The sequence below is a fragment of the Carcharhinus amblyrhynchos genome, chromosome 3 (genome assembly GCF_965287045.1).
Source record: "Carcharhinus amblyrhynchos chromosome 3, sCarAmb.v2.hapA, whole genome shotgun sequence".
Lineage (NCBI taxonomy): Eukaryota > Metazoa > Chordata > Chondrichthyes > Carcharhiniformes > Carcharhinidae > Carcharhinus > Carcharhinus amblyrhynchos.
In genome coordinates this window covers 57,055,802-57,069,566 of record NC_137326.1, presented here as the reverse complement: position 1 = coordinate 57,069,566, position 13,765 = coordinate 57,055,802, and the positions used below count along the sequence as shown (strand labels likewise).

Genomic DNA, 13,765 nt, shown 5'->3' with positions numbered 1-13,765 from the left:
GAGTCACTGTCTCTGTGAAGTCTGCATGTTCTCCCCATGTCTGCATGGTCTTCCTCCGTGTGCTCTGGTTTCCTCCCACAGTCTGAAAGACTTGCAGATTAGGTGCATTGGTCATGCTAAACTTTCCATCAGTGTACCCGAACAGGCACCGAGTAAGGCAACTAGGGGATTTTCACAGCAACTTCATTGCAGTGTTAATTTTCACCGTAACTTCATTGCAGTGTCAGCCTATTTGTGACACTAATAAATACATTTTTTTAAAAAGACTAGATCCAAATCATAACAACTTATAAACCTCACAATTGTAACAACCATCAGTCACGTACAGTTTGGTGGTTGTCACTTTGCTGGCAGTACTTTTTCTTCCCATATGTGTGGATTTGTGTTGGTGTACAATAACTCCTCCAGTTCTTTAGCCAACAATGTTTGCCCATTTGAAGGTGACTAGAACTGAGCCTATCCCCCATCTGATACCATGCCCTCCAACTTTGCTGTCATGTAGAAATGGCCCTTAATGTGGGCACAGCAAGGTCCCATAAACAACCCCAATGACCATTTCTGTGATATTGTTTTGAGGATAAATGTTGGTCAGGACAAGAGGAGAACTCCCCACTCTTCCTTTAATTCTAAATAGGCCATAGGATGTCTGAAAAACTTCTCATCCAAAAGGTAGCACCTCCAACAGTCCAGCACTCCCTCAATACAGCACGGAAGTGTCCAACTAGATTTTGTAATCAAGTCTCTGGTGTGGAAGGAATCCACCATCTCTTGACTCAAAGACAAGAGATTCTCCCCACAGACGGCTGTCACCTGATGGCTTATACAGCACAACCAGTCTATCCTTAACTCCCAGAGTTAATTCATTTTCTTTAACTTCAAGAAGAGGTCTTACTGTGAAGTAGAAAATCTCAGTTTCCTGTTGATTGGCTCTCCTCTTTGCAATGTTAAGTTTGCTCATGTAGGTCTCAGAAGCAACTGATTTGACTGACTCGGTAGATCGACTGTGGTGGAATGCATCAGACACATCAAAGTCCTCCACGGTTAGCATGTCTTGCAGTGTTTGCATGGTGGCGTCCAATGTTTTCCTGACCTGCAGTTGAGCACATGAACATAAGATCTAGAAAAAGCTTTCACCTTCACACTATTTCAGATTCCACACAATCCCATTTAATATCTTCAGGAACATCTGTGATTAATATGTCTTGATTCTCCAGAGGTAACCAAGGAGAAGCTCAAATGTTCATTTATCACTATCTTCAATATTCATGGTTATCTTTGTCCTTAATGATTACCTGTTAGTTTTAACCTTCAATTCAATTCCCCAGATCTATTTATTCAGATTCTTTGTGAAGAAACCATGAGGCTGTAAAAACTGAATTGGTTCACAAATATCCTTCAGGGATAAGTCAACCTTATTCAGTCTGGCCTATATGTGACTTTTATTCTATCTAAGTTGGGTTACCGTTGAGACCCAAACCCACAGCACAGGCCGTGGTCAAGTCAATCCCTTTGAATTGTTGTGTGTCCCTTGCTATGCAAATAAAAAATTAAAGGGGCATGCTGTCCCACACATTTGAAAAATAAATTGTAGCAGAAATTACTTTGGCCCCACACCAATGTGGTTGACTCTTAAGCCTGATCCTCACAAAATATCTGAGATGCTTTGCTAGGCTGAACCATCAAAGCCACTTTCATGTTTGATCAGAGAAACCCTGAACAATAGATCTCAACATCAATCCACTGGCAACAAATCAGCAACCTTTCTACTCCAGTCATTCTAACACAAACCCTCCGACTGAGAGGGACAGGAAGTGAGAAATGGGTTTGAGAGAAAACACTACACGCTGCCAGGATAATCAGAGCTTGTCAAACCTCATTTAATCCCAGTGACAACTGCAGAATTTTACCATAACCTGTCTCACGTATTTCACTTGGCAATGGATTTCCAGCCTTCCAGTATTGCTGGACGTTGTCTCAACTGCCTCCTGACTGCCCTACAGTTTAACAGTGAGATTACCCTCACTTTGGATCCTGAGAATAAAAAATTGAGGTGGTGGGAGGAGAAATTGGTTTGCGTTGCGTTCATTTACAGAGTGGCTGATGGGGACATACTAGACAGAATTTGCAGGATTAAGTCCTATGTCCCAAATACTGGCAGACGTCCCCCTATTTTGAATTTGGCAGGTTTTAACCTGCGCCTTAAACTTCAAAAGGGGCCATGGAAGCTGACACCAAAAAGAGATCTTTTTAAAATAACATTTAACTTAATGTAGAGGCTCAAGGATAAGGCTTCTCCCCCCACCCTCTTAGTGTTTGTGTGCACCCTAGTTAAAAGCCTGACCCTCAACAAAGCAGCCAATCCAAATTTGTTAGTTAGCCAAAATAGGGGAACTGCATCTGGAGAACTGGCAAATGTTAAAAGCTCACCTGAATTATTAACATGATGACCAATAACAAATACTTTCGAGTTGGTATCTTCTGGTGCATGCCAACCACACGGTTCATGCCCAAACTAATTTATTCACTTAGCAAGTCTATCTTTAATGGGACTAAGATCACACACTTTTATTTTTATAGAAAGTATAAATCATCATGGCTAAAATTTCCTAAAATTTGAAAAATTGGGCAAAGACTTTAAAACAACTGAAGCCATGTCTGGCTGTGACCTTGAAACAAAAGGAACTTTCTGGAAATATCAGAGAAGCTGACATCTTGTTATCTCTGAAGACATGCTAGCAACCCTGTGACTTTAGAAACCAAATTCAAAGGAAATTATACAAAGACCATCAACATTTCCTAAGCCAGGCCTGGCCAATAGAAACTACTAGTTTGCTATGACAAAGGGCACTGAAAGCTGCTTTCAAATTCTTAATGGTTGGAACATTAAGGCCATGATTCTCCATCCTACTGAGCTAAAAAATTAGTGCAGCGGGCTAGGAGAATCGCGCATCGGTCAATTCATGGAACTCCCATAAGTGATTGCACCGTGCTTGCATCTCCCAGGCCCGGATTTTAGGTGGCCACTGCACAGCGCCGGAAATCAGCAGGGTCAACATTTAAATAGCATTTTAAATACTATTCAAATGCTATTAGCAGGCCCAAGGCGGAATTCACTGGGCCCGCTAGCCTCTCCCAACCACTATAGCTTATAGTAGTACACTTGTGGGGAGTTAGCGGCCTGACACTGCTGTAGTGAAGGGGGAGACAATTGGGGTCTCCCATGGGGTTGGGGTTGGGCGGTGGGAGACTAGTGCTCCCTCATCATGGACACCCTGACAGTGCCAGCCTGTTCCTCCTGGCACTGCCCAAGGGGCATCTTGACACTGCCCATCGGACATGGGGCAGTGCCAAGAAGAAAGGGCCTATTGGGCGCAGGGCCTGCTGGTGGCAGGGACTAGTGTGCGAATGGTAGGGATGAGGGGTCCAACTGCCAGTTTGCCATTGGGACAGATGGGGACAGGGAGGAGGCCAGTGATCGAGGGGCAGGGTGATGAGTGAGGTTTGGCGCTGTGGGTGGGTGCTGGAGATCGGAGTGGTCCAGGACAGAATGGGGTGAGTCAGAATTGGGTCCAGGAATGGCTGGGGGGAACACCATCTGGCCGTGGGGGAATTGGGGACGGGGCAGCACTGTGGGGATCCTGGGCAGACCAGTGATGAGCTGGCCAGCAAACAGGATGGCTGACAGTGTGAGGCCGCTGCGCTTGTGAAGAGGCTCACTGGTTTCAGTCTCTGTAGCCCACTGATTTATAATGATATTCACGCTGGTGGCCTCTGCATTGCATAGAGTGTGGGAGATTCTGGTGTGAACTCTCACTGAAGAAGCTTACCCAAATTACTTCAGTTTTCCTGTGAATCCAACACTTACGCCTTTGTCAAAGGCAAAGTGGAGAGATTGGGGTTGGGGGGGGGCGGCCACATGACTGTCCATCCCACCTCACCCTCCAGTTGTCTTTCTGTACTGCCAAGCAGCATACCATCTTCCATCTAGAAATCAGCATCTCATATCAAGGGTTTTCTCTGTTCAAGTGAATGCCAAACCCTACCCTACCCCACCCTTCCCTTTTATACTGTTTCTACTAGAATCCCCAAACTTCTTTTAAGTTTAAATATATCATCACCTACAAGACAAATTCCTCGTTACATGCTTATCCCATCATGGCAGTCAACTTTGCTGGAAAAGTGAATTGTCCAGTATCAGTCTTTAGCTTACCAACCTCAATACACCATTGGACTTTTGATTCTGGACTCTGGACGCACATGAAAGAATATTTCTTGATTTGCCCTACAAATCTTTATTTCCCTGCTCTCTCTTTTATTGTATGGGTGAAAAAGGAGGCTACATTGGATCCCTCCTCCTGTACTCAAGTGTGTGTGAATAAAATACCACTTCGTGGTTAACTCATCTTGACCTTGCTGTGGGGCTTCACTAAAAGTTTATAAAGGGGGAAATCAAAATCAAAACACCTTTCTGTTTACGGGTGGGCAGTGAGAGGAGAAATCAGGGCTATTTAAATGACTTCCTCTCCTGTCCATAATAGTGTCTCAAAATTCCGTCCCAGGTACTGAAATCAGCAGGGTTAATTCCTCTTATCTTGGCTCACCTCTTCATTTTCAATCTTCAGGGTGGCCAGACGGGACTGCAGCTGGTGATACCTCATGAGAAGTTCCGTTTGCACTGGCTGCTGAGCACTCACTTGACAAACCTGAGATGAGAAGACAAGAAACAGATTCATTTAGTACACTGGTTCTTGCCACCTTCCATTGCCCCACCCTATCCCAAGCCACCCAGATTTAATCTTGTTACATATTGCCAATTCTGGTGGGGGTGTGTGTGGTTGCCTGGGGGGTGGGGTGGAGGGGGGGGTGGTATAGAGGTTGCCAGCTAGGGCATTGGGATCAGAATGTCACAATATATATGTTTCAAAGAGAGAGAAAGAACACAAAGAATACTAAAGCAGACACTGCTTTCCCTCAATGACATGGTTGACTATGCAATGTTCCTCAACTGGTGCAGTAAACTGCCCATACTTCAGCGTTACCGGGAGAACTTGTATTCTCACTGTAACATAATGCCAGCAGTTAGCAGTGGTCAATTACAACATCAAACGATCCTGAGATGTAATCAGAAGAGACAGCTGTAAACAGTTCTTCGAAGTGACAATCATGTTTAAGAGTGTGTGGAAGCCAATGGGTGCCTGGGCAAGCAATTTAATCAAAACTGATGAGGCACTATTGCAAAGTGTCATCAAGGGATAAATATTTCAGGAAAGGTTGAGGGCAGTAACATTCCCAAAGATAATTCTTTATCTCTTGTGCCTCATTAAAGAAAAGAAAGTTATTGTATTTATATAGCGCTTTGCATGGCCTTATGGAGTCCTAAGACAAGTTCTTAGGGTTGGAGCAGCGATAACAAAATGACACATGGCATGACTCCACAGCAATGAAATGAAGCCTGGATAAACTGATCTCAGTGTTGTAGGAGGGATAAGTATTGGGGAGAAATCTAGCAAGAGCTGTTGTACTCTCTGAATGAAGTCTGATCAAAAAACAGTAGAATCAACAACACAGCACTCCCTCAATATGACAAAGTAGCATCAGCATAGATTTACTGCTCACATACCTGCCCTCCTAAAGTCTATGCTAACACCTCCCCACCGCCCCCAGTCCATACTGACACACTACCCACCCCCACCCCCATCCAGGCAGCACAATGGCACAGTGGTTAGCACTGCTGCTTCACAGTGCCAGGGACCTGGGTTTGACTCTGGCCTTAGGCAACTGTGTGGAGTTTGCATATTCTCCTCCTGTCTGTGTGGGATTCCTTTGGGAGCAGCACAGTGACACAGTAATTAGCACTGCTGCCTCACAGCGCCAGGTCCTGGGTTCAATTCTGGCCTTGCGTGACTGTGTGGAGTTTGCATATTTTCCCCGTGACAGCATGGGTTTCCTCTGGGTGCTCCGGTTTGCTCCCACAGTCCAAAGATGTGTGGATTAGCCATGTTAAGTTGCCCTTAGTGTCAGGGGGATTAGCAGGATAAATATGTGGGTTGCTGGGATAGCACCTGGGTGGAATTTCTGTCAGTGCAGGCACGGTGGGCCACATGGTCTCCTTCTGTACTGTAGGGATTCTATGCTTCTATAATATACTGGCTGCTGTGTTTCCTAATTTACAGTAATGCGGACACTTCAAAAGTACTGCATTCACTGTAAAGTGCTTTGTGAAAGATGCTGTAGAAATGCAACTCTTTCCTCCATGAAGTTGGGGTTTAAAGTTATAAAGTTCTGACAGGAGAATTAGCTTGGGCCAAGAAGAATTTATAAGGGTGAGGAGAGATATAGCTAAGGTCCGTGCACAGCTAGCTCTACACATACTCTCTCTGATACAAGTGTGAGACAATCCGTCAATAAATATTTAACATTAATAATCAAAGTAAATTACACACATAAACCCAACCAGCATCTGTGCTTATACTTCCTGTCTTCACAACACATCCAGCTGAGAATATTTTTAACAATCTGTAATAGTCCTAATTACAGAGTTGACATTGGAGAGTTACGATAGCAGACATCAGAAAAATTGGCAATGTTTCGGATTTTATATTGCAATTTGAAACTCTGCAAGAAAGGCGACTATTTGCCTTTGTGAAGTGCCTTTTAACACAGTTAAACACTTGAGATGATTCACAGGAGCTGTGAACAAAATACAATTTGACACTGGGCCACTTGAGGAGATATGAGGGTTGAAAAGTGAGTTTGATGAAGTTTCAGTGACAAAACGCTGCACTTTTATCAGCGGCACAGAGTCATCCCAAGTCCTGTGTCTAGTCTGTGCTAAGTCGGTGTGGCGACAGTGGGTGTTACCATGTCTTATTCTTGGGAAGAAGCTGGGGCTATCATGGAGTGGGAAAGGTTCTTGATTTTCCAGTGATTTCCTCTGGACGCTGCGTTGGGGTGATTTTCCAGCCGTTGGGATGATGGTGGGGGTTTGAAGGAATTTGTATGGGGGGAGTGCTCTGATGCCCCACTGCCAACCATGTTGGGGGAGGGACGTCTTTTAACGTCAACGTAAGACCCATCTCTGTGGAGCCGGGCTTGACGGCAACTTTAGGCCTCACCCTCAAGAATGAAGGCACAAAACATTTAATGAAACAAGCCCCCCTGCTTTTTTTGACAAAGTATCATAAGATCTGGAGAGAAAATGTGGCTGTGTTTCTAGAGAGAAGCTTGCTGATTTTCAGTCCGACCCTGACACTTTGCCATTTTTTAGGAAACTTCTGCTTTGTGTGTGTGTGTGCACGTGCGTTTGTGTGGTCAGGACACATTGAGCTGGTCGCTGACATTGCAATGGACTGCCCTGCCATGATTCCATGCTGCAAAACGATGGAATTGTATACCACAAGATCCACTCGCCTCCTGTTTGTGGATGGAACTTAGTGGGCATCCAAACATAGCCCCTGTATCACGGAGGCTGCTCATTGATTCCAGCCCCTGGGATCCTCTCCTTCAGCTCTGCCCAGCTGTTGTTGCCCTGTGTTGCTCCCTGATTCACCAGTTTGCAGTCAGGAATCACATTACGGAGTACATGGGGATGTTGAAGAGTTGTAGTGTGAGGAGCAGAGGGTCATGAGGTAAAGGAGGGGATGGGAGGGATGTGCTGAAGGAGGGGAAGAAGAGAGTTTTTCAACTTTATTTCAAAAATTGAGCACCATTGGGTTGGCTAATCTCACCGGTTTGAAAATATCAAATTATGGCGCCTAATATAGAAAGCTGCAAATAAGAATTTATTGCAGTGAGGGTCAAACTGAATGATAATTACTCTGACTTATGTTTAAAAAATACACTTGCAGCTGTTGGACTTAATCTGACTCAATTACAGGAAATGGCAAATTCTAGAATGGATCCTTTTCATGGTTTGGCTGTTTCTCATTGGGAAGAGAAACAAAGACTTACATTTATATAGCACCTACTCACACCTCTGAAACACCCCAGTATACAGTGAATTACCTACGTGCTGCAATGTCAGCAAGTACAGCAGTCATATTTGCAAACAGCAACATTCTCAGGAATAGTGAATAATGACAAGTTAGTCATAAACGTCTTTAATACAATTCAGTACCTGTTTTAAAAAAAACTTTTATTTGAACCCATTTTACATTACTCCAAGCCTATTTGCTGACATTGAAAATCATTCCTGTCCTTCACATCTCCTCTAATTTGCATGTGAAAATGGCTATAAAAAAATTGGGCTTCACAGGCAAATTCTACGTTCAATGAGAAGCCCAAGAATGGCACACTAGCTCAGTGATATATGCAATACTAAATCTCTGACACAAAATTGGTATTGGAAAGAAGACACTGCTTGGGGGCCAAGGAGTGTGTTTATGTCTCAACTCCACAGATTTGCTTTAACTCACCGACGCCTTCCAGAACCACCCCCTCCCTCCCTCCCTGGTGAACAAACTCTGCTGTGGAACTGCAAGAGTTAGGTATGAGTTGACCTGTCCCTGCAGTGATGGGGGGAGCTCTGTGGCAGAATAAAGATTCTTTGCCAAGGGAAATGTCACCCAGACTGGAACTAATTTCTCAGTGGAACAGAACATTGGGACAGCAGGAAGGCACTCAACCTCTCACACTTGCTCTATGACTTCATTAGATCTTTGCTATCTGTACCTCTACAACCTCTATTTGTTTTGTTTCAAACCTTGTGAGAACCTTACCCAACAAGAATCCATTAATCTCAGTCTTGAAGCAGCGATGATATCATGTTACAGTTGATTGGACGGGGTTATTGTAGATATGAAAATGATTGCAACCTATCCATTTGATTCTCAGCAGAAGGGAAAGGGCCTGAGGTATTGGGATTGCCAACTCTGGATGAACATATTCCTGGGGGTTCCATTACTGATTTGCTGCCTCTAACCACCCTAACCAGGCAAACGGCCTTCTCTCCTCCATCTCCACTGGTTAGGTAAGTTGGGCTTGCAAAATTCTCCCTCAGCGTAACCGAACAGGTGCTGGAGTGTCGTGACTAGGGGATTTTCACAATAACTTCATTGGAGTATTAATGTAAGCCTACTTGTGATTAATAAATAAACTTTATAACATTTTATAACATCTTTATAACCAAAGGGTTTTAAAATAAAATGTTTTTTGTTTAGTTTTTTTTGATTGACTCATGATTTTTCCTCCTGAGATTCATAGATTAATTTTTAGTTCTTGCAGTCTCCAGGGGAATTCTGGAGAGGTGGCAACCCTATTAACACAGATATAAAATAGCTGCCATGTCAAATGGTTGACAGTCCTATCTAGAGGTATCATAAAGGAAGTAACTGACACCAGATTAAAGGAAGGGGCTTATAGTCCTCATAAGGGATATCAGAGAGGGGCACCTTCTCAAGAGTGAGGAGGGAGAAGTGAAAAAAATACAGAAGGTGCTCCAAGTGCATCATTGTCAGGCACACACTCGGTACTATCCTCCAGAAGTTGGCAATGTTCCCCAACCCTTTCAATGACTGCCACAGGCAAAAGGATTTAACCCATGTCCTCAGAGCATTAGACTGGGCCTCTGGGTCACTAATCAATTGACATTACCACTGCGCTAGGTGGGAGACCTACAAACTGAAGATCTATATGCCTCATCATTGAATCTGACCAACAGCAACATACCTCATCTCCCATGTGTGGCTGGAATTCAAACTTGGTGGGTGGGCAGAAGATTTGGTTGTACATGTCCATGACTTTGTGCTTGTCACTCCGTGCATCCAGGTTGTCCACGGCATTTTCAATGATATCCAAGCCCTCGTGTCGAGATGTTTCAAGATTATACTCTGCCGAGAGGAATGTCCTGAAGGTGCGAGCCAGACTGGCATGGAATCCCAAATCAGAACACTATGGGAAAAACACAGGAATGAATGAGCAGAGGAGGACACAGAGTATAGCGGTGAGTGTGAGGGAGGATTCAATTCTCTGAGTGTCAGAATAGAAGTGAGAGTGAAAGACTTCACTCAACTGAATGACCACGTCTGGCAGCAGGTGTACAATTACATTTGAACAGACTCAAAGGGAGGAATTCTAAGCACAAAGACAGGAGTGTTTGAGTCAAGTGGGGAATTTAAAGTGTTAAAAAATCACCAATGCCCATTTCTGACTCAAATGAAGACAGGAGGATGAGCAAAGCTCCAATAAGGGAAATGGCACTTTAAATATTCTGACAAAGTTATAAACTGCATTGCTGTTCAACTTTTCAAATTTATCTATTAATGGCCAGGTTTCCTCAGCTTTGGAAAATGATAGTGACAGCCAGTCAAGGAGTAAATGTCTTTATTGTGAGGAGGATGCAAGGAGGCTTCAAGGTGATTTAGACAAGTTGAGTGAGTGGATAAACACATGGCAGAGGCAGTTCAATGTGGCTAAATGTGAAGTTGTACACTTCAGTGTGAAAAACAGAAAAGTATTATTTAAACGGTGATGTATTGGGAACTATGGATGTACAAAGGGATCTGGGTACACCAGTCAATGGAAGTGGAGAAGTAGATGCAGCAATAATTAGGAAGGCAAATTATATACTGACCTTCATTGCAAGAGGATTTGAGTTCAGAAGTAGAGATGTCTTACTGCAGTTAAACAATGCCTTGGTGAGACCACATTTGGGTTACTGCAGTTTTCTTACCTAAGAAAGGATATATTTTCCATAGAGGGAGTGCAGAATATCAGGATTGGCAGGACTGTCCTATGAAGAGATCTTGGTTTGGTTGGGCCTGTATTCAGTCGAGTTTAAAAGGATGAGAGGAGATCTGCTTGAAACATATTAATTTTTAACATAGCTGGACAGACTAGAAGAAGACAGGATGTTTTCCCTGGTTGGGGAAACTAGAACCAGGGAACACAATCTCAGCATATGGGATAGACCATTTAGGACTGAGAAAAGGAAAGATTTCTTTGTTCAAAGGGTAGTGAATCTGTGGAACTGTCAACCACAGAAGGCTGTGGAGGCCAAGTCACTGAATGCATTCAAGAAAAAGATTATTTTTAAAGAATTTAATAGGATCAAAGGGTAATGGGAGAAAGCAGGAATATTGTATTGAAACTGAGGATCAGCCATGGTCATTGTGAATATCAGAGCAGGCTCAAAGGGTCAAATGGCCTACCCTGCTCCTATTTTCTACCTTTCCCTGCTCGATATGCTGTGCCTTTCTGGGATGGTCTGTGATCTCCTCTGCGCCTTACTGAACTCCCCCCTCCCCCCATCCTTTGCCATCCTTCTGCCCTTACATCTTGGAATACCGTGTACAGTTCTGGTCACCCTATTATAGAAAGGTTATTACTAAACTAGAAAGAATGTGGAAACAATTTACTAGGATGCTACCGGTACTTGATGGTTTGAGTTATAAGGAGAGGCTGGATAGACTGGGACTTTTTTCACTGAAGCGTAGGTGGCTAAGGGGTGATCTTATAGAGATCTATAAAATAATGAGGGGCATAGATTTGCTAGATAGTCAATATCTTTTCCCAAATGTAAGGGAGTCTAAAACTAAAGGGCATAGGTTTAAGGTGAGAGGGGAGAGATACAAAAAGGTCCAAAAGGGCATTTTTTTCACAGACAGTGGTGAGTTTCTGGAACAAGCTGCCAGAGGTAGTAGTAGAGACAGGTACAATTCTGTCTTTTAAAAAGCATTTAGACAGTTACATGGGTAAAGTGGGTATAGAGGGATAAGACTAGCTTAGGGGTTAAAAACAGGGCAGCATGGACAAGTAGGGCTGAAGGGCCTATTTCCATGCTGTAAACCTCTATGACTCTATGACTATCTGAAGCCATACTGCACCAAAGTCAGGTCTCTAGATATATAAATATACTCCTGAGGGGGTTAATTATAAGTGCTGGGTGGTGAGAGGAGCAGTTCCTTCAGTCCTCTGTGTGCATTGTCCTCCCTTCTCCTAATTTTTCTTCCATCGACTTCAGTGGAAATGAAAATGGCCTGAAAATGGGCTGTTGATTCACTAACACCTGTTCTACACCATCTCACAGAGTCAAAACCTGCCTTGAAGACATCAAGCAGTGTGGGAGAAGGGATAGGTGTGCAAAAAGTGGCTGCCAATCTGACCATCCATTAACCTACAACTACACTAATTGCGGGTTATTTTGATTTTGTTGATAATGTAGAATTTGAAGAGTAGTGTTTTGTAACAGAACGTTGACCCACTGTCATTCATCGGCCCCAATTCTTTCTAAAGTCGTTGGTGATGCTCTGTGTTAGTATCGAGCGGGACTTGGCCCCTATATCAAAAAGACTTTGGGTAAACCTTCCTGCTTTGGGTGGCACGGTGGTACAGGGGTTAGCATTGCTGTTTCACAGCGCCAGGGACCTGTGCTCAATCCTAGCCTTGGATGACTGTCTTGTGTGGAATTTGACGTTTTCCTCATGTCTGTGTGGGTTTCCCCCGGGGTGCTCCGGTTTCCTTCCACAGTCCAAAGAAGTGCAGGTTAGATGGATTGGCCATGCTAAAATTGCCCTTTGGTGTCCAAAGATGTGTATGTTAACTGGATTAGCTACAGTAAATTGCCCCTTAGTATCCAATGATGTGTAGGTTAGGTAGATTAGCCATGGTAAATATGTGGGTATACAAGAATAGGGGGGACGCGAGGGCCCAAGTAGGATGCCCTTTCAGAGGGTTAGAGCAGACTCGATGGGCCAGATGGCCTCTTCCTGCACTGTAGGGATTCAATGATAATGAAACATGCAGTGAAGACCAGAGCGAAACCCACATCAAAATGCGTTGCTTGCCCATAACGCCATTGTGATATACGCCTGTATTGCTGCTGTACCTCCATGGATGTAAAGGTAGTAACCTCCTCACCTGCCCAAAAGCTTCCGTTACCTTCCTTCTATAAAAGACACAAAGCCTTTTCTCTTGGGCAGTGATCTGCTCCCCAGTCTCCCTGGTGTATTTAAATAGTTTTTGGAGAGCAACCTGACTAACCTGGTGCATGTGCAAGTGATTCCAGATGACAAGTCTGCTCAGGTATGTGGAAAACTCTTGTGGTCAGTCTGACTCATTCATTTCATTCCCAGCAAATTCCATCCGGCTTTTCCAAACCAATGAATGAGTCACTTCAAATTTTGTTTTTTTGGGTCTCTGCCAACAGATACTCTTTTTCAAGAGTCTAGGAAGTGGATCTCATTGGTTGGGGGACAGTAGGTAGGCAAATGGGCCACAGAAAAAGGAACTGGATTCGGGAATCATTGTCCCAATTGTTTAAACAACATTTTTTTTTAAGTTGCAGAGTCTCCTCACAAGGATTATCTTTACATTTGCAGCCCATCTGTACAGTTAAAATCAGTGAGGTGAAAACAAATTCTGCTTGACACAATTGAGGTAGAGATTGTGAATAATAGATGACTGCAGGGAAGAGGAATCACAAAGAGAAAAGCTCCTTCCTTAGTAAAATTCCTGTATTGAATAAGTGCTCATTTTTGATGGAGGCATGAAGTGATGGGCAAGATGACCCCTTGGAAAACAACCATTATATTTGAACTTCACTCAACAACCACACACTAAGTCAATGCAGTTTAAATCCAGGTAACCCTTGAGCACACAGTCATGCACCATGTAATGTTTTATATATAAATACAAGTTACCATAGTAACTGCTGCTAACATTGGTTTGTATATTCCTTTTCAGCACATATATTCTTCTCTATTAAACAGCAGTGGCCCTGCAGCCAGTGTGGAATGGTTTGCACAATGCTGGGTTTGTGCATCTGAAA

General features: G+C 43.6%; 1 protein-coding gene across 3 annotated transcripts in view; it reads right to left on the bottom strand.

The window, feature by feature from the left end:
- srgap3 (SLIT-ROBO Rho GTPase activating protein 3) overlaps positions 1-13,765 on the bottom strand; it is a 229,309-nt gene that overhangs the window by 59,046 nt on the left and 156,498 nt on the right. For all 3 annotated transcript variants that reach the window (XM_080184210.1, XM_080184219.1, XM_080184227.1), the window contains exons 7-9: positions 9,667-9,888; positions 4,602-4,703; positions 893-1,090 (exon numbers count right to left, since the gene is read on the bottom strand). In XM_080184210.1, the coding sequence (XP_080040336.1) occupies positions 893-1,090; positions 4,602-4,703; positions 9,667-9,888 (522 nt within the window). The remainder of the gene's footprint in view (positions 1-892; positions 1,091-4,601; positions 4,704-9,666; positions 9,889-13,765) is intronic.